This window comes from Rhamphochromis longiceps, linkage group LG17 (genome assembly GCF_057381845.1).
Source record: "Rhamphochromis longiceps isolate RC_006_pf linkage group LG17, R_longiceps_female_GT1.1, whole genome shotgun sequence".
NCBI lineage: Eukaryota > Metazoa > Chordata > Actinopteri > Cichliformes > Cichlidae > Rhamphochromis > Rhamphochromis longiceps.
This window is the reverse complement of record NC_140573.1, coordinates 11,643,588-11,663,181: the sequence shown is the minus strand read 5'-3', so window position 1 is coordinate 11,663,181 and position 19,594 is coordinate 11,643,588. Positions and strand designations below refer to the sequence as shown.

General features: G+C 39.8%; 1 protein-coding gene across 3 annotated transcripts; it reads right to left on the bottom strand.

The window, feature by feature from the left end:
- Positions 1–238: 238 nt before the first annotated feature.
- LOC146649350 (uncharacterized) lies at positions 239–5,121 on the bottom strand. 3 transcript variants are annotated; one of them, XM_085387351.1, is made up of 5 exons: positions 5,037–5,121; positions 2,746–2,797; positions 1,720–1,875; positions 1,391–1,486; positions 239–1,221 (listed from the first exon to the last, which is right to left on the bottom strand). In XM_085387351.1, the coding sequence occupies exons 3-5, from the start codon at positions 1,831–1,833 to the stop codon at positions 982–984; spliced, it is 450 nt and encodes a 149-aa protein (XP_085243477.1). In that variant the 5' UTR covers positions 1,834–1,875; positions 2,746–2,797; positions 5,037–5,121; the 3' UTR covers positions 239–981. The 3 variants fall into 3 exon arrangements, with proteins under 3 accessions (XP_085243477.1, XP_085243478.1, XP_085243476.1); XM_085387352.1 differs by lacking the exon at positions 5,037–5,121 and having other exon boundaries at positions 1,720–1,881; positions 2,746–2,793; XM_085387350.1 differs by lacking the exons at positions 2,746–2,797; positions 5,037–5,121 and having other exon boundaries at positions 1,720–2,739.
- Between the last annotated feature and the right edge of the window lie 14,473 nt (positions 5,122–19,594).

The window sequence follows — 19,594 nt, the reverse complement described above, 5'->3', positions numbered from 1 at the left end:
TTCAAATCAATCAAATTGTTAATTTCTCTCTATTTCAATTAAGTTAAGTTTACTTAAAAAATATTGCTTACCCTGATTTGTAGTTTTTAAAAACGTCAATAATGAAAACTACAACATTCTTTCACATCATTTATTAATGCAAAATTTGTTGCAAACAGAATAAGAATCCACATCTCTAAGGGAAATTGCTGCAATTTGTATAATACAAATTACAACTTTTGCCTATGAACTAGTAGCTTTAAAAAGCTGTATTCAAACAAAACAGAAACAACAGACAAGAGAAATGTTAACCAATGTTTCTCTTCCTCTAAAAAAGAAAAAAAAAAACTCCTTACATAAAAGAATAAAACACTACCAGCAGTATAATGTATCACAATTAGAAACTGATGCATCCACAAACTAACCAGTTTCAGACTTGCTGTTCTGCGATCCATATTTAGAAATTGCATTTTAATAAGGTAATTAGACTTAAAATTAAACTTGTGTTTTCCTTACTGCTTATTGACCACTGTCTTTCCATTCTAGTCCTTCCTTGAAGATTCTGAATGTTTTACATATTTTCTGACCTAACATACTCGCTTCAAAACAATTAATAGTCTTTAAAGTGTTACCAGTGTGCTGCAGTGTGGTAATCATGAATGTTTTTTTTTTTTTTTATCCGGTTGAGTTAACACTGATTATACGCAGGGCAGCAGCTATAACTGAATAATTACAAAGTTGCTCTTCAAGCTACTCAAATGTACCACACGTGAAACATTCATTATTGAAAGTTAAAATGTTCAATCGAAACATAACACAGAACAAATGATGGTTGTACAAGAGTTTCACTCCTATTCACAAGAGCACCAGTCATTGGTAATTTACATAACAGCATTCTCTTGATGTGTTATTTTAGAAATCTTCCTATCCAGTAGCAATTTTGTTCTTCAGCCCAAAGACTTTGGGGGAGAGCTTTTCACCATCGAATCCCATCAACACTTTCTAAATGAATTCATAATAGTCCTTCAATTCCTTGGGGAAGGCTAGGTTTAGTGCATAGATTACTCCAAGCATCAATGCACAAGCTTGGGCCAGAGATCCAATGTTGTCCATGACTATCTCCCCTTCAACAAATATTCCAATGTCATCATAATGTCCATTTTGTCCATCCTCCCTGTTGATGACATAAATGCCCATGGTGTGCTTCTTCAGGTCTCTCTGGATATCATCTCCTTCAATGTCCTAAACATTTAATAAAAAGGTAAAAGAAAAAACAATTAACTCTACAATTAAATTCCAATCTAGTCGTTTGTGTGTGTGTGTGTGTGTGTGTGTAATACACACACACACAGATATCTATCTAAAAAGTGTGTGTATAGATGACTTGCTTACAATGACTTAAATGACTTACAAAGAACTCCCGAATAAGGCTTCCGTCCTCTTCACCAAGGTAGAGGCAAAGTGCCCTGAGAACTGCTTCCCTTTTCACTTTAACATCACTTTCAGCCTGTTTAAAGAGAGTTGCTGATTAAACCAATTTGGAAAAAAGAACAATGTCTGACATTCGCAATAAGTAAATTTTATCATATGTCAGTTCAAACATAGTAAATAAAATTTATATATGAAATTTCAAAATTTAGATTGCTTGGCTGGTCACCTAAAACGGCTTATTGGACTCACCAGTGACCTGCCACTTAAGACAAAAGAAATCCAAATAGAATTTGCAATATTCAGATTTACCTCTTGCATGATCTGCAAGTGGTGGGCAAGTTTCTGCCCAGAAACACCGCCCTTCTTCTGGAAAACTGTCATCAACTGAGGTGTAATTCTGTCTAACTGTGCCGCGAAGGTCATCTCCAGTTGAAGTGTTGTAATACACTGGAATTCAGCATTTACCTGTATCTCTCACACACACACACACACACACACACACACACACACACACACACACACACACACACACACACACACACACACACAGAAAAAAAGAAGACTGGTGCTTAATCATTGGTATGATTATTTTGTTATTTCTTCATTAAATGCTACAATGCAATTGCCATCACTTCATAAAGCATGATTATCATATGGGTTAGTATACAGTGCATGAAGGATGTTACTACTGTTAATCAAAGAAGAAATGAATGGCATCAGTCCATTTAACGGGTTTAAAGGGTTTTAAAAAGCAGATATTTGTCTGTTTCAGGTGGTTGGCAACACATTTTCCTGTGCTCTTTGTCCACTGGTGGGAGTGTCTCACCTGTGAGGTCAGCGGGGCAGAACTCTGCCATCAGCAACAGAGAGCAGAGAAAATTTAGATGTGCAACTAAAAACATGCTTGCCATGTAAGCCCCAAACATCTCTGAAATTGCTCTGCAAACTTCAGAGTACTTATACTTCAGGAGTCCTGTGGGTACCGTAAAGACTCATGTATGCAAACAAACCACATTTTTTTTTGCAATCTGATCCTTTTTCTCTTGGCTGTTTCCTTCAGGGATCACCACAGTGAATGATCCACCTCCATCTAACCCTATGCTCTGCATCCTCTTAACTCACAAGAACTAAATTCCTGTTTTTCATTTCACTTTCGCAAGTTTTTTTTTCTTTTGTCCTGGATAAAAGAAATTTAATCATATATATTAATTGATATTAATTAATATCAATATTAATAATCACAAGAACCCTTAAGATGAGATAGATAAACTTGTCCCTGCAATACTGTGACAAATACTGTTGTGATAAATATGTAAGGAATTTGCATGTACTTACCAAAATAACACCATCTTCTTGAATAAACAGTAACACATAAGGGGAAGAAAATCTGCCAGAAAAGGAAGACAAATAAAAATAAAAAAAAACTTTAGAAAGACAAACAATTACCGTTTCCAAGCCATTAGTGCATTACTTCATGATACTCCCTTGTAACAAAACAAATCTTACTTGTGCCTCTGTGCAAACTACAGATGGCACGATACCACTTTTTTATGTCCGATACCGATATCATAAATTTGATTATCTGCCGATGCCGATATGAATCCGATATAGTGTATTTTATAATAAATAAAACTGTTTTTATAAATATTTTGCTGCATTTTGTATAAGTTCATACTCAGTTTTAAAAACAAAACATTAAAGCTATTCTGTTATACCTGTATGCAAAAAATGCACTGCACCCAAAATATTTTATACTTCAGCAATACTGATCAACCTAAAAAACTTACACCATCCTCCTTATTCAGGTATTCTAAACAGTACATAGAAATATTAAACTAACTAATAGGACTGCCAACTCCCAGCAAAAATATTAGGAAACCACCCCGCACCCTCCGCCTGATAATGCTTAATTGACGTAATCTACTTTAATGCACAGAAATCAATTATTTTTCTATAATAATTTGATTCAACATTTTTCTTCAATACAGTTGCAGACAGCGCAGACAGCGTACCTTCCCAAAGGAAAAAGTGCTATATGTACTACTATTACTAGGGCATATATTAGACTTAATATTTACTACATACAATAATGGATCTCTATACATTTAACCAGATCACCACTTTGGTAGTAAGATTTAGAATAATTATTTATTAAAAGCTAGACATTTTAAATGAGAATAAGAAAGAAAATTATGTCTTTGTGTCTCCCTTTCCCTGTTAATGCCCTACCTGGCCCCTGGCAAAACTTTGCTAGATCCGCCCCTGCACAGTTACCAGCTGTCAGCTACCTAAAAAAGGATCCTGGAGTTATTTGTCTCTCAGAAACAGTTCATAACTTCCCTTCAACTCATTCATGTGACCTAAAATGTAAACCTGTTTCTTCATTACCTGTTCAGCTCTAATGATTCAGTAAAAACTTCTCCTGGTTTCACCTTCATGTTTCCTTCTCACCACATATCCAAACTATCATGACCAGCAGCTATTACGGCTGTGGCTCCAGAAAACATAAGCGGATACTAGAAGTAATATTAAAAAAATTCTAGCAACAGCTTATCAAGCTTAAACGTGCTGCTGTTGTTTATCTGCCGTTTTCCTCTTTCTAGCGCAAACTGGGTGACTAACAAATGAGAGAGACTAGCGACAGAAAAGCCGATCACCTGATAATCGATCAGTTTCATGATTGAAGTAGCAACAGGAGAGGGAGGGGGGAGAATGAGGGAAGAAGTTTTAGCTGTTCAGCATGAAGACACCGAATAACTCCAGCTTTGTGTCTTTTTTCATTCTAGCTGAAGTATAAAACAAATCGCTTCCTTTCCCCCTCAATACAAAACTCCGACAGCCAGTCCAGCTGTGGCTCCATACATCGGTTGTTAAGCTCAACATGGAAATACTATGCAAACATAAAGAGATGAACTTACACACTTGCTTTACTTCTCTGTGTTAGTTTTCTCTGAGATTAAATGCAGCGGTTTGGAAGCACGTAGCGAGGCTTTAAATGCTAAACCAGACCGCTGACAGGTCTTGCACTCAACAGCTCTATCAAGTGAAGCAACTTCTTTTCTGAGTTAATTTCAGTTCTGACAAACATCACTCTCAGTGCCTTTTGATCTCACATTTTTGGCAACCACTGAGTTATTCTCCTCCACAGTTTACAACCATTATTTTTTTCTGCACAAAAGACGTTGTGCAACGCCAATCCTACTTATTTCCTACTGCACCCCTGACTGTGCAGGTGCGTTCAGAAGCCCCCTCCCCCGCCCGACTATTCCTTAATGCCAATGTTGTGGCGGGAGGGACGATTTCTCCACTTAAAACTGCAGGCGACTGTACAGTGAACTTTACAGCTAACTACAGAGAAATTGCCTCGTTCCATAATTTGTTAGTACAAAGTGTGCCACAAGAACTAAGCTAAAAACATATGACATTTTAACGCATCAATACAATTACTCTTTTAATAGAGCAGTAGCTAATAGAGCACATAGCTAGCTTAAGTCAAATTCATGACAAAGTTCAGAGGTGTACAACTACTTAGACTTCTTTCTCCATGTGCACACGTCTTAAAGAGTCAACATGCTTTGACTGAGGTAAAAAAATAAAACAAAAACGACCGTAAAAGGTTTACTTACCGAAGCTAGACCACCTTTATATGAAGTTGTGCGATTAACTTAAGCCCGCTTGCAGCACACAAAGAGTCCGCTTCTTCAGTCCGCGCGCAAAATGGTGGCCTGTCCTAACGCATGCGCAAAATGGCCCAGCAGGAGGCTATGAAAAACATACTTAAGCATTTTGAGCTACATTTAATTAACTAAAATTAATTGGATTAAAACGCAGGGAATGTATTCTGGAGTTACTCGAATTATATATGTAGACAGGAATTACTCATTTGAATTGAAAAGATATACCAAAATATAATATGCTATATTTAAAAGGAGACAATATCACTTTTTTCAGTGTACATGTGGACGTAGACAGCTCTACAATATGCCTTCTTAAGTAGGGGGACCTTTGTGGGCACTGCAGAATTTCAGTGTGTGGTGTTTTTGGTGATCGTGGTCCCAACTGCATTCAGATCATGAAAAACTCCTGTGCAGTTTTGAGCTGATCCACCACCTTTGAATGCAGTTTGATACCAGCAGTAATAAATGCTCATTCTATACCTCTTTCATCTTTCCAGCCATTTGCACATCTTTCCAGACCTTTGACAGCTCTTTAGTCTTTTTCCTTGGTGGTTGTGAGGTTTTCACACACTGTTCACACGCACGCTACTCCACTTTATCACACCTATGCATAATATTGTTTTAACTACATTAACATTAAATTACAAGAGATCAACTCAAAATCAACTATTAATTGTGGCTCTTAACTAATTAGCAATGATATCCCTTAATAACAGCTGTAGTGATCTCTTTTTAACAGTTTTTTTTAATCAGAGACTCTTTATGAAAATAGAATTGCATATTTATTATTTAGAAGAATGCAGATATTATAGCATACCATGGAAGTCTTGTTTCCTTAAATGTGTCTTAAGGAGAAAGGAGCTTTGGTAGTACAAACACTGGACAATGCCAACAATCTAAGACAGGAGCTGAACTAAGAATTTATGGTCTTCTTCACACATATAGGTTGTCTTAGTTAAGTGAGATGATCAAATTAATTCACGGACTTTCTCAAAACAAAATTCATGGTTTGAATTGTTTTCCTTCCCTGCATTTTAAGTGATAATACTTCATGTTTTTGATTGTAGGCTTTGCCCAATTTAGCTGCTATAATCGTGACGCTCAACAGTGCAAACAGCTGCTAAAGTCAAATTATTTTATCAACAAAAACATTCTCTTGCACCATTAATTTTAGTTTGTCGTTTCCTACAGGGAATGATGACAGCAGTGTGATCACCTGTTTACAGGCAAGAGGCACTCAGCCAAAAGAAAGCTTAGGAGTGAGCTACTGAATTTCCAATTTGTGCATGATAGTGTAGTCTGTAACTACTGGTGCTTTCAGCATGTGTTCTGTTCCAACTTTGAAGTCTGTCTGCAGTTTATAATGTAATAAGAGCTATTTTTTTCTACATTCTGTTTGTTATGTATTGGAGATGTCTCATGACTTTTAATCAAAATTCTTATTTTCAGGTGTGTTGGTACCTGTTGGGGCTGTAGATCTAACTTTATGGTAAAACATTAGTTGTTTTTCCTTCTCTCTTTTGTTTTCTCTCTCTTCGTTTTGCTCAGGAAGCACTGTGGGCCAGCTGCTCTCGATGGTGAAACTTTGATTTTCCTGGGCCTGAGCCATCACTCTTACTTCCTATCTCCTGCTCACATTGCGGTACATAAGGAGCAGTTTGTGCTTCCACTCTCTGCCATTGTTGTCTTTGTTGTCTTCATGATGTGACTTCTCTATTAAAAGGAATGCTGAAGTTCCTTCTCTCGAACTCCAGTATCCTGGAGAACCTCTGCTCTTGCCATGCTTACCTATTAAGCACAGTGACCTGTTTGCAAGTTCTATAATAAATCGTTTGAAATGCTGTTGGTATATGTGTCCAAATTCTTTCATTCTTTCATTTCATTCATTATGATAGAACAATCAGACTAAACACTAGACTCAACTGACCCAGCTGCCAAACATGCACTTTATCCAAGGTACGCTTTTGGGCCAACATGAGGGAGTGTCGTGATTGCTGCTCATCTCTTTCATTCACCAATGATTTCTCTAAAATTTCCTATGTAGTCTATCTGTTAAATGGAAAGGCTCTTTAGTGAGCTGAGACATTCGTGAAGATGGCAAAGCTCAGCATCTCATCCAAAGCAAGGCAATAAATTTGATTTCCTAGCTGCTTACACTGGCTAAAATGCTAAAAGCTTTCCTATAATTTCTAGATGATCAGTTAAAAGATCAACTTGCCTTCCATAATGAACCCATTTGTTCAAATGCTTTAATTTTTTTGACAATCAAAATTAATAGACACCTGTGTGAACAGGCCATGATAAAAACTACAAAGCCCCAAACTCTCACAGCCAGCAGTTTTTTTTCTGGTCATGCCTGCGGTATTGCTATCAGTGTGTGAAGAGTGGGAGAAGAGGGTTGCATTGACAATCCAACACAATGGGCAGCACATTGGACACATTTTATAAGTGGTCAGAAACTTGTAAATAACTCATGAAAGAATAAAGTTACATTGAAACCAAGCAACACTGTTGTTTTTCTTGTGACATTACCAATAAGTTTGATGTGTCACATGGCCCTCTTCCTATTGGAAAAACAAAAGTTGTATCCAAGATGGCCGACTTCTAAATGGCCACCATGGTCACCACCCATCTTGAGGAGTTTGCCCCCTCACATATACTAATGTGCCACAAACAGGACTTTAATATCACCAACCATTCCCATTTTATTACAGTGTATCCATATAAATGGCCCACCCTGTAGTTAAGCCTAAGGAATACCATGACCTTTTACAGAACTGATTTCCTGCTTGGAGCTCCTTTACCCAACAGCCAATTGTAAGACCTCTGCAAACATGAGAAAGAGGCAATTGAGAAATACATCAAAGAGTTACTGACTGCTTACCATCTAGTGCACATAATATATCACTTGAATACTTTGAGTATATGGTGATGTTCACTGTTGACTTTGTGTAAAGTCAGAAAAGTGATATTTCTAAAGTTATATCTTCGAGTGTTGGCAAACGATAGAAAGTGGGAGATCCTGAGAAGCTGAAGGTCGTAGCAGACTGGTTAACTCCCTCCACACAGAAATTGCTGCAATACTTTCTGGTATTTGAGAATTTCTACTGACGTTTCATCAAAAACAACATCACGTCAATCACGTCAATCACCTCCACAACCAAACCTGTTTCTTGGGACACTGTTTCAGCTCTTTCCAAGAGCTGTAACAAGACTTCATGTCCAGTATTGATCCAGCCTGGTTGTGGTTTACAATCCACTGTGATGGTTCACGAAAGCAACATTGCATTATTGTCTGAATACTTACAGAGATAACTATGTGGCACCTATTAGTGGCACCCACACCGAGGAAGCCCTGCACAATCCCCAAACAGTTTAACAATCTCATGCTGGAAAGCAGTGATCTGCGTACTTGGAATGCCCGAGACACCACACTGTATGATTATTTGTGTGTCAGCCAGTGCATGGTTATCCGTACAGTTATGTGGTGGCCCCAGACCTCTAATCCCACATGGCATACACCGCATCAAGGCTGAGGCAGTAATCGTGCATGAGGTCTTGTTCCCCATCAAAGTACAGAACATTGCTCTTTAAGCTTTTCTAAATTGGTGCTGGCAGATTTTCACCCCACAGAAAGTACCTCGTAGCATTTAACAACATTGAAAAAGTGGAATATTAACTGGAAAGTGACAGCTGAAGTCTCAGTGAAAAGGGCCCAAGCATAAACAGAATGAAAGTTCAAGTTTCAGATCACTCATGGTTGAGGTGATACTCTAGCAAGCAGTCAATTAACCAAGCAAACCAGTGGAGGAATAGGCAACATGTGAAATCTAAAAGATCACACACTAAAGCAATTAGGATGACATTGAAACAAAGATATAAAATCAATACTTAAATGAGAAGAAAACAAGTAGATCTGTCGGGGAATAAAGGGAATGTGTTCAAAAAGTCATTGGCTGATTGGAAACACAGGTCATACTAATGAGGTTGGGGAATCAAAAAAGGAAAACTAATAGAGAGCAAGAAAAACTGACAAAGAAATTACAAGAAATTACAAAATAAAATTAAGATATGAACACATATCATAAACCATGAACTTATTTTTCCAGAAATAAACTCTGCAATAGCTGCATCATCACACAACTATGAAGTCAGCACCCACCTGCAACTAGTCAGATACACATTGGATATTAACCTTCCTGCCTTCTTGGGACCTTTTTGTGCCACTGCTATGTGTTAAATGGCTGCCATTTCCACTGTGTTCAGTGGAATATAACCAAACTTGCCACAGGATAGTTTTTACCTGTCAATGTTAATATTCCAGTGTGAATTCCTTAAATCAGCCTAAAATGGCTGAGCAGCAGAAATCCCCACACCCATCACCCTGGGGACCATTTTCTGCCCATTGACTTCCATTATAAACGCTATTTTTCAACCCCAAATTATCATCATATGATTTTATTTTTTCTTCTTTTCTTGGATGTCAATGAAGACTCAGGGCCTTGAAGTTTTAATTTTTAAATTGCAAAAAAAATGCAAAAAAAATAATGGCAGGTCAAAATGTATGTTGGTGCCAATCTTTGGTCCATCTAAAGGCCTACTTATAATGACAATCACATATTACTTCAACTGGTTTTTTGTGGAAATATTTAGTTTCGTTTTTTGGTTTTTGGGGCTTATAACACAGGGCGCTCATGTAATAACACTGGGATTTGAAGGGTTAAAACAACGAAAATATAATTAAAACTTTACATGAATATTTCAGGGAGAAGTAGTTTTACAAGGTTGGCTAATTTAAAGTGGAATAAAATATGGATATATGGTCTTTTTATGGCGTGGCTGAGAATGGTCCCTAGGGTGATGGGTGTGAGTTTTTTAAAGGATGGCAGGAGGGTTAAATGACATCAGTTATGACATCATATAACATACTCATGTTTATTTAGCATGTAAAAATACATTAGGTCTCTTTGTCGTGTGCATGTAATAATGTTTTAATACTTTTGAAATTTAAGTCAGGTATTTAGTTTTCCTGGATTTGATTCATGTTAATTGATGGTAACCATTAAGCTAGCTGGTGGACATTTTTCACTAAATGTGTCATTCATCAAAGTGTTGGGAGATATTTGTGGAATAAAATGGTGAACTGAGTAACATTCCTGTGTAGTGACAAAACAGTTTATTTGCATTCAGTACATAAAAGGGTGTATCATGACACTAAAAGCAACTTCAGTGGCTTGATCACGTTTACTCAGTAAACAGTGTTTACTGAAATATTTTCCTGTTATTGCAGATTATTGCCCTGAACATGAGTGTTTTATTGACCATCACTGATTCTCTAATGACAGCTGATGAGGTAATCATTTGTTTAGAAAGAGAAACTGTGCTGTCACTGTTAATGCTGCAGCATGCACCACTTGAATATGTAATGTCATCAGCATGAACATGCACTGAAATACTCACCTGTAGTATGCTGCAGATACTCTCCTATTGCTTTTCTCGTGCCACTTGATTGCTAATTTCAGTTCTACCAATACAGATGCACACCACACTGCACTCTGTAGAGAAATAAGTAGTTATTGATCACCTGAACCTACTTCCTTTTTCCACAAACCAATATTCAAGATACATTTTTCCTCTGGTTTTTCCTCCAGGTGAAAGTAGATAACCAAGAACAGTTTCATGTGGGATATTAATCTTTAGTGAGACAAGTCTGACCTGCCTCTTGACATGAGGGGCAGGGGACTTGATGACTTGTTATTGACCTTGTTGTTGTAGCATACTACTGAGCATGGGGTAAATTCGTGTGTGTAACTGTGTCACAATGAGGTACCAAGGTTCTTAAGACATATAACCTCTGACATGAAGAGAAACCAGTTAGGCTATTTTAGCCAGAAACGGTTTCCCCCACAGTCATTTGAATGTAAGTGTACAGATATCAGGTAAACAACAGAAAGAAAAAGGATATTAAATTATAACATTTGCCCAAGTGCTGTCACTCTTTTTTTAATCTTATAGATTAACAAATCTTTCAAATTGTCACAGTTCTGGGTCATTTTGACCCAGCATTTTGAGTTTCTTATGTTTTGGTTTATTTTTAGCATTATGGATTATTTTCTGATTCTCTGGTACTTTGTGGATTATTATTATAAATCTATGTTTCAGTTATTCTTGGTTAGGGATTAGTTCTTAGGTTGTGTCTTGTGTTTAGTATAGTGTAACACTGATGTGTTTCAAATACTCCAAGATCAAAAGGTACTTCACCCAAATTTGATGCAAAAGAGCTCAACGATTTGGACGTAGAGGAGAGGCAAACTGAATGAGACTCAGGCAACTGTGAGTTTTGAAAAATTCCCAGCTTTGTATTTTTCTTTTCACCCAGAAAACAAAAAAGAAAATATGACAAACATACAAAACATTACAAATAAAAGTGTCTCTTTTTGGTACCAGTATTTTCCTCAGTGACAACCCTGTGGCACAATCACAGTAATCACTTTAAAAAAAGAAACCTTACATGGGTGCACCCTTCTAGATGTACAAAGTTCACATTCAAAATGAACCACAATCTCAATTACCAAGATCCAAATGACAACACTTGTTTGTATCTTCATAGACTTTGTTAACAAATTGCAACAATTATTCAGCTGGAGAAATAGATCCAACCGCCCACACCCACTTCCCTTCCTGTTTGTGGGATGTATAGAGTCCGTAAAAAGTCCTTAAAATAAACCGTCCGTAAGTCCAGGGGATGTGTGTGAAGAAGGGGAACAACAAGTTCAAAGTGGCGTGGTTGTTTCTGTTTTGTTGCAGCTGGCCTACCACACTCTGCTGTGCAGCACAGAACAAAGTCAGTTGGTCCTTCAACGGGGTTGGCTCGCCATCGATTACAGGATCCGTTGCAATGCATCAAAAGGAAGATACAAAGGGAAACAAAAAAAAAAAACCTGACCTGTCAATGACAGTGTCATAGGACATATTAAGTTCCTTATATAATCACAGTTCACAGTCCTATCACCTAAAATGTATTATTTGCAACGTTACCCATGTTACAAATTGAAAATAGACAGTAAAACACACAATCTGTGCATTTGCTTCAAATGCTGTTTTTCAGTAAATTGAATAAGGTTTTCCACAAAATATTTTTAAACAATTATCCAATGAACACTGGAACATTTTGCTTGCAAAGAACTCATGAAAAGCACAGATAAACAATGAACTAGTAAAATACTTTGCTCACCGATCTCAGAAAAGAAAGGCGGAGCAGGAATGGCGCAGGAATGATGAAATGGCGTCCTCTCTAACTCCCGAACTTCGTCTACCAGACAATGTAAAAGGAACCAGCTAGTTACTTGTCTTAGCAGTACACATACAATAAAACAATCTTTTGCAGCAAGTGCCAACTCTCCGTTTATATTACTTTTTTTCCATACCTCGTTTCAGTAAATCGCCGTGTCTTTTTTCCTCACTAGCTATGGGCTCAAAATGTGGTCATAAATATTTTGTACTTGTAAAAAAGATTTGTATGCGTAAAAAAGATTTGTATGTGTAAAAAAGATTTGTGTGTGCGTAAAAAAGATTTGTATGTGTAAAAAAAATTTGTGTGTGCGTAAAAAAGATTTGTATGTGTAAAAAAGATCTGTGTGTACGTAAAAAAGATTTGTGTGTGGACTTAGAAAAAAAAACCCTGAAAGTTACAAGTACGGATTTTGACCCTATTTTTCTTCCTTTCATCTGATTGGTCAATGTCAAATCACAAATGTAACAATCCAATCAGAGAACAGATGGGTTTGGCTGTCGGAGGGGCGCTTTTTTGAACTGCAGGTCCTTGAAGGGTGATACAGTTTGAAGCTGGAGGATCGCTATATAAATATCCGATAGCAGCTAGGTCCCCTTACTTTCAGCAGCTGTTGAAAGGATAAAGTTGTGGTATATCAGTGGTTAGAAATACCATTATTACTTTAGGATTAGTTTAACACAAAGTCAGGGCTGACCCAGGACCATTGCTGTGAGTCACAGTGCGCAGCATAAAAGTCCTTTCACATCGGATGCAGGATGTGCTGCTAATGCTAACTGCTAACTAAAAGCAAAGGATCCAGAATTTGTTGCGCTGGCTGCTGGGCTCTGTGGGTTTTTGCAGCAGGTCTACCTGTACTAGATGCACCTGCTCCTTGTCTTTTCTATCTCTGACTTTATGTCCTCTACAAGAGTTTGTTTTTTTTGCTGGTTCTTCAAATGTTCAATAAAAACATGTATGCTAATTCATAATGAAGAAAGCTTTGTAATGAAGACTGTCATTTCCAAAACACTGCCCGCCCCCACCCCGCGGTCCGCAGCGCTGTTGAAAAGGCTGTGGAAGTCCCTGTATTAAACACGTAGACCTGTGACACAAAAATCACCAAACTCGGACGACCACAGACTGTTTTCCTTCGTGGTGATGAAGGAAAACGCTGGGTTGGCATGTAAATGGGGATTTATTCCCTTCAAAGACCTGCAGTTCAAAAAAAGCGCCCCTCGACAGCCAAACCCATCTGTTCTCTGATTGGATTGTTACATTTGTGATTGACATGACATTGACCAATCAGATGAAAGGAAGAAAAATAGGGTCAAAATCCGTACTTGTAACTTGCAGGGTTTTTTTTTCTAAGTCCACACACAAATCTTTTTTACGCACACACAAATCTTTTTTACACATACAAATCTTTTTTACGCACACACAAATCTTTTTTACGCACACACAAATCTTTTTTACACATAGAAATCTTTTTTACGCACACACAAATTCTTTTTACACATACAAATCTTTTTTACGCACACACAAATCTTTTTTACACACACAAATCTTTTTTGCACATACAAATCGTTTTTACACGTACAAAATATTTATGACCACATTTTGAGCCCATAGATGTGTCAGTGTCGCATTGTACCCTCAGATTGTGCCTGTGTGTTTCTGTTTCCAGTTCTTCATTGTCAGTTCATGTTTTGTTTCATCACCAGCTATAAAGTTGAGGGTTTTTTGAGTTGCAATTCAGTGTGTATTTCATTTATTTATTTCAAAATAAAAATACCAAAATCAAATCACTTTCTGATTGTAGGTTAATTAGAAACATTGGCTAAGTGAAGAATATTAAAAACAGCAAATCAGTGTGTTGTCTCTACACTACATATGGATTGCAGTTGGTAATCTTTGAATTCAGATGGTTTCAGTCCTGTTGCCACAGGTGAAGAAATCAAAAACCTAGTCACACAGTCTGACTTTGCAGTGAAGTGAGTGAACTGGTCGTTCTAAAGAGCTCAGTAGGTTTAAATGTGGTACTGTAATAGAATAGTACAACAAGTTGCTTCATTAAGATTTCTGACTATGCTAATATGTTATTTATACAACACCAGTCTAAGAGGCATTTAATGTTTTTAAATGAAACGAGGAACATAAAACTAATAGCAACCAAAAAAGAAAAAAAACCTGGATCACCACGACGGGATTCCTGGGGGTAAGAGCCTGCTGGCATTAGCATATGTGTTGGTGCTTACAATCTAAATATGCTATTGTAAAACGTGTGTTTATCTTTGGAAGTGACATTACGTACAAATCCATGTCTGATAATCTTACAGTGTGGGCAAAAGTAGCAGAAGTAGAGATGATGTCAGAGCCATTTCCGATTAATACAATGTTATGATTGATATGAAATAGACTAATCCAGTCTTGAAATTACCAGTAGTTCTTTAATATCATACATAATGCATTATGCAAATGGCTGTGATATAAATATCTTAATCATGTATGTCCTAAATAATGTGCCACTGCTGGCTTCAAAGCAGCTACCTCCTGATTGCATGCCAGATATCCCAGCCCCTGCACCTGTTATTATAATTTTAGCTCATGGATACAAGGTTTTCTTTGTGAGTTTGAAGTTTAAATGACCTGCATACATAAGGTGAATTTAGAAGTTGATGTTTGTTTTTCACATATTATGTTTTGTGGTTCTTGATGTTACTTAAGTATAGAGGATGTTATACCACACCATTTTCACTGCTTTACGATTAGGGAAACAAAGTGGAAAGTTTTTTTTTTAATTAATCAAAGTAAGCTTACTCTATACAGAAACACAATTAATACATAGATTTTTTTTTCACTTTTTGAGAAGCCATGGGTCAGGCTGTAGTGGTAGTATGTACACTGTGATCAAAGAAGTATACAGTACAGTGCAAAAGTACTACTGAAGTAAAAGTAAGAGTAATATATTGTCAAAATGTATTTAAAGTATAAAAAATTATTCTTTAGAAAAATTATTGTGGCTTATATGTTGTTCTACTTTAATAAATTGTAATAAATTGCCTAAAATATGTAAGTAGCAACACATGGTTACCACTGGAGATGGCGCGATACCACTTTTTTATGTCCGATATCGATACCAATATCATAAATTTGGATATCTGCTGATGCTGATATGAATCCGATATAGTGTATTTTTGTAATCAATAAATCTGTTTTTTTAAATATCTTGCTGCATTTTGTACAAGTTCATACTGAAATTTTAAAAGAAAAACACAAAACCTGTTCTGTTGTACCTGTATGTTTAAAAAAAAAATACACTGCACCCAAAATATTTCATAGTTCAGCAATACTGATCAATCTAATAAACTTAAACCTACACCATCATCCCTATTATGGTATTTTAAAGAGTACTTAGCGGAAATATAAGCAACTTAACTAATAGGGTTGCCAAGTCCCAGCAAAAAAATATAGGGAACCACCACCCACCCTCCGCCTTGTGATGCTCAGTCGATGTAATCAGCTTTAATTTAATGCACGTATAACAAAATTCCACAGAAATCAATTATTTTTCCATAATAATTAAATAGATTCAACATCTTTCTTCAACAGAATTGCAGACCTTCCCAAAGGAAAAAGTACTATAGCTTACTAGGGTATTGTGGCAGACCACAAGAGGGCTCCACTCACACCCAGTATTGAGGAAGTATGTTGATGTGTTTTGTGGCGCGATGTGTTGAGTTGATGGAGAAGAGAAATAAAGTAGTGGAGTGAGAGCTAATAGCTCCGTGTTGTCTGTTTACCTCCACATTGGTGACCCCAGACTCGAACATGCCACAGGTCGAGGATGATGCCGGCTCCGCTCTGGATGCATCTGCGGCCGTCGGTCCTCCGCCTCCTGCTGCAGCTGCGTTTGCTGTGGCACTGAAGCTGCCGGCTCAGTTCGGAGGAGGATGGGTCCAAGGGAAATATGTTGCCCTTAAGGGGCAAGGGGCTGCTTCTGCAGCGCTATGCCCGCTGCTTCTGCAGCGCTATGCCCTCTCTGACGTGGAGCGAGCCGAAAAGCTTCTCTCCCTCACAGGCCTGGGTGGTGGCACGGCTCTGGAGCTCATGTTGTCCTTACTCGGACCGTATGATGGAGGATTCCTCTTCGCCCACCTCTTCCTCCGACAGCTGGCTGCCGTGAGAGCCGGCCTCGTCAACTCTCTAGCTGCAAGGGATTACCTCGCCCTGGCTGAGGAAGCGGATCAGATTCTTCTCGCTACCCACACTTTTGACATGCACGCCCTGGCTACGAACCCGCCGGCGACATCTCCACCTGCCTACCCCGGAGCGTCGGATCCTTCACCGACGGCAGGGATCGCTACGCGACGGCACCGCGAGAAGAGCCTCTGCTTCTACCATCAGCGTTTTGGTGCCAGGGCGCATCGTTGTCTGCCACGTTTCTCTTTTTCGGCCCAGGGAAACGGACCCGCCAGGCTGCCGTAGCGGCCGCGGACGTTAGGAGGTGTTTTCTGGTGGACTCCGGCTCACAGAAGAGCCTCCCTTCTCCGGCCGCCACCAACAGGCTGGCAGCTAGCCACAGCTTGTTGCAGCTAATGGTTCTCCCATCACATTGTTTGGAGAAAGGTTGGTGACTGTTTGTTTCCATGGCCGGGATTTCCAGTGGAACTTTGTTGTTGCTGCAAGCTCAGTGCCTATCTTGGGCGCTGATTTTCTGTGTGCCCATGGACTGCTAGTTGATGTTGCTCACAGACGTTTAATTGATGCTCTCCCGTTTTCTTCACTACCCTGTTTTACTCGGGCTGCCGAGCCCCTGATTTGGGCTAATGTAGTGACCTCCGGGGATGCTTTTCAGCGTTTGCTTATGGAGTTTCCATCACTGTCTGTCCCCAATTTCTTTAACACGGTAACGAAGCATGGGGTTGAGCATTCTATTCCCACAGTCAGGCCCCCGGCGCGCTGCCTCAACCCCACGAAGCTGTCCGTCGCTCGGGAAGAGTTTGCAGCCATGGAGCAGCTTGGCATTGTACAGCGCTCAATCAGTGCCTGTCCGCTTCACATGGTGCCCAGATCGGACGGTCGGTGGCAGCCATGCGGAGATTTTTGCCGTTTAAATAACAACACAGAGAACGATCGTTACCCCATCCCTCACATTCAGGATTTTTCTGCCCATCTCGCCGGGACCTCGATTTTTTCTTAGGTTCCCGTGCACACCGAAGATGTTCCTAAAACCACTGTCTTTACCCCATTTGGCTTGTTCAAGTTTTTGCGCATGCCGTTGGGCCTGAAAGGTGCTGCCAGACCTTTCAGCAGCTGACGGACTCCGTCTTGCGCGGGCTGCCTTTCGTTTTCATGTACCTGGACCTCGATATATTGGTGGCCAGCTGCTCGGTGAGCTAGCACGAGTCCCATCTCCACCAGGTTTTTCAGCGTTTGGCAGAGCACGGCCTGATCATCAACCCCTCCAAGTGCTAGTTCAGATTGCCTGTCCTGGATTTCCTCAGGCACCGCATTTCCGCTGATAGTGTGGTCCCATTCTCAGACAGGGTCCAAGCCGTTTCGGCCTTTACGCATCCCACGTCAGTTAAAGCGTTGCAGGAGTTCTTGGGGATGATCAATTTTTACAACCCCTTTCTCCCCAGAGCTGCCCACCTGCTGCAGCCGCTCTACGCTGCCTTGAAATGTAAAAAAGCCAAAGATCCTGTTGACTGGCTCCCAGAATGCATCCAGGCATTTTCCACTGCCAAGTCTGTGCTGGCTAATGCCACCCTGCTGACCCACCCATTCCATTTGGAGGAGATTGCGTTGACCACCGATGCATCCGACGTAGCAGTCAGTCCCATGGAGCACACACCAGCAGCGCACCATTCAGCATGTGGCTGGTAAGTTCAATCAAGTCGCTGACTGTCTGTCCCGTGCTTTGGTTTCCCCCATGTATATTGGTGTAGACTACGCTGCCATGACCATTGAGCAACGTGCTGACCCGGATGTCCTTGCCCTTCAGTCAGAAAAAACAGGCCTCGTGCTGGAGGACACGCCTGTGTGGGCCGGTGGTCCGCGCCTGCTTTGCAATGTCCCCATTTCATGGCGTCGTCATGTTTTCGACTCGGTACATGCCCTCTCTCATCCGGGCGTCTGGGTCTCGGTCAAGCTGGTCAGTGGCAGGTTCATTTGGATGGGCCTTCGTGAACCGGTGAAAGACTGGGCAGCGGCTTGTATCCAATGCCAATGCTCGAAGATCCACAGGCACACACAGGCACCGCTCGAACCTTTCCGCGTCCCCAGTAGGCGTTTCGATCACATACATGTGGGTCTGGTTGGTCCCTTGCTGCAGTCACAGGGTTGCACGCACACTTTAACTGTGGTGGACCGCACGACCAGGTGGCCAGAGGCAGTGCCTTTGGTGTCCACGACAGCGGAGGCAGTGGCCAGGGGATTTTTTCACGTGGGTTTCGCGTTTCGGTCCCCCTGCTGACATTACCTCGGACAGGGGCCCCCAGTTCGTTTCTGAGATTTGGTCTACCATGGCTGGCAGCCTGGGGGTCAAGGTCCACCGCACCACAGCATACCACCCGCAAGCTAATGGGATGTGCGAACTGTTTCACCGGTCACTCAAGGCCGTGCTCCAGGCTTCCTTAACAGGTGGTAACTGGGTTGACTGTCTTCCGTGGGTTTTGCTGGGATTGCGCAGCGCGGTTAAGGAAGACCTCGGGGCTTCCCCGGCTCAACTGGTCAGCCATATTTTGCATATGACTATGAAAGGCGGGAGAGGAAGTAGTTCCTTCCAATTTAGACGATCAGAATGATCTAGTTTCTTTCCACTATGTTCCTGTTAATGAAAAACTACAAATTTACCCCAAAGTACTAAAATATTGATATTTTAATAAGAGAATCGATTCTTGAACATAAATTAGTGGTATCGGAAAAATTGATATTGCAATATCGATGCGCACAACACTAGCTCTATCACGTGACGCATACTGCTCTGAGTGCTAAGGTCATGAGCTGAGTTACGCCATATCGCAAGCTTTGTAAAATGCTTTCATGAAATTTAATGGATCGGATTAAATTTTTTACTTCTCTCCAATATCCGATCCAGTAATTTAGGTCAGTATCGGACTGATACCGATACGTAATATCGGATTGGTGCATCTCTAGTTACTACTTTATTATAATAATGACCTTTGAAGAGTAACTAGTATTACAAAGAGTAATGCAGTAAAATGTACTCTGT

Excerpts from the sequence above, each read along its gene's own strand:
- LOC146649350 (XM_085387351.1), bottom strand. The coding sequence starts at position 1,833 with ATGACCTTCGCGGCACAGTTAGACAGAATTACACCTCAGTTGATGACA. Across the intron at positions 1,487-1,719 it reads ACTTGCAGATCATGCAAGAG|GCTGAAAGTGATGTTAAAGT; the intron begins GTAAATCTGAAT and ends CTCTTTAAACAG. Across the intron at positions 1,222-1,390 it reads GCCTTATTCGGGAGTTCTTT|GACATTGAAGGAGATGATAT; the intron begins GTAAGTCATTTA and ends TTAAATGTTTAG.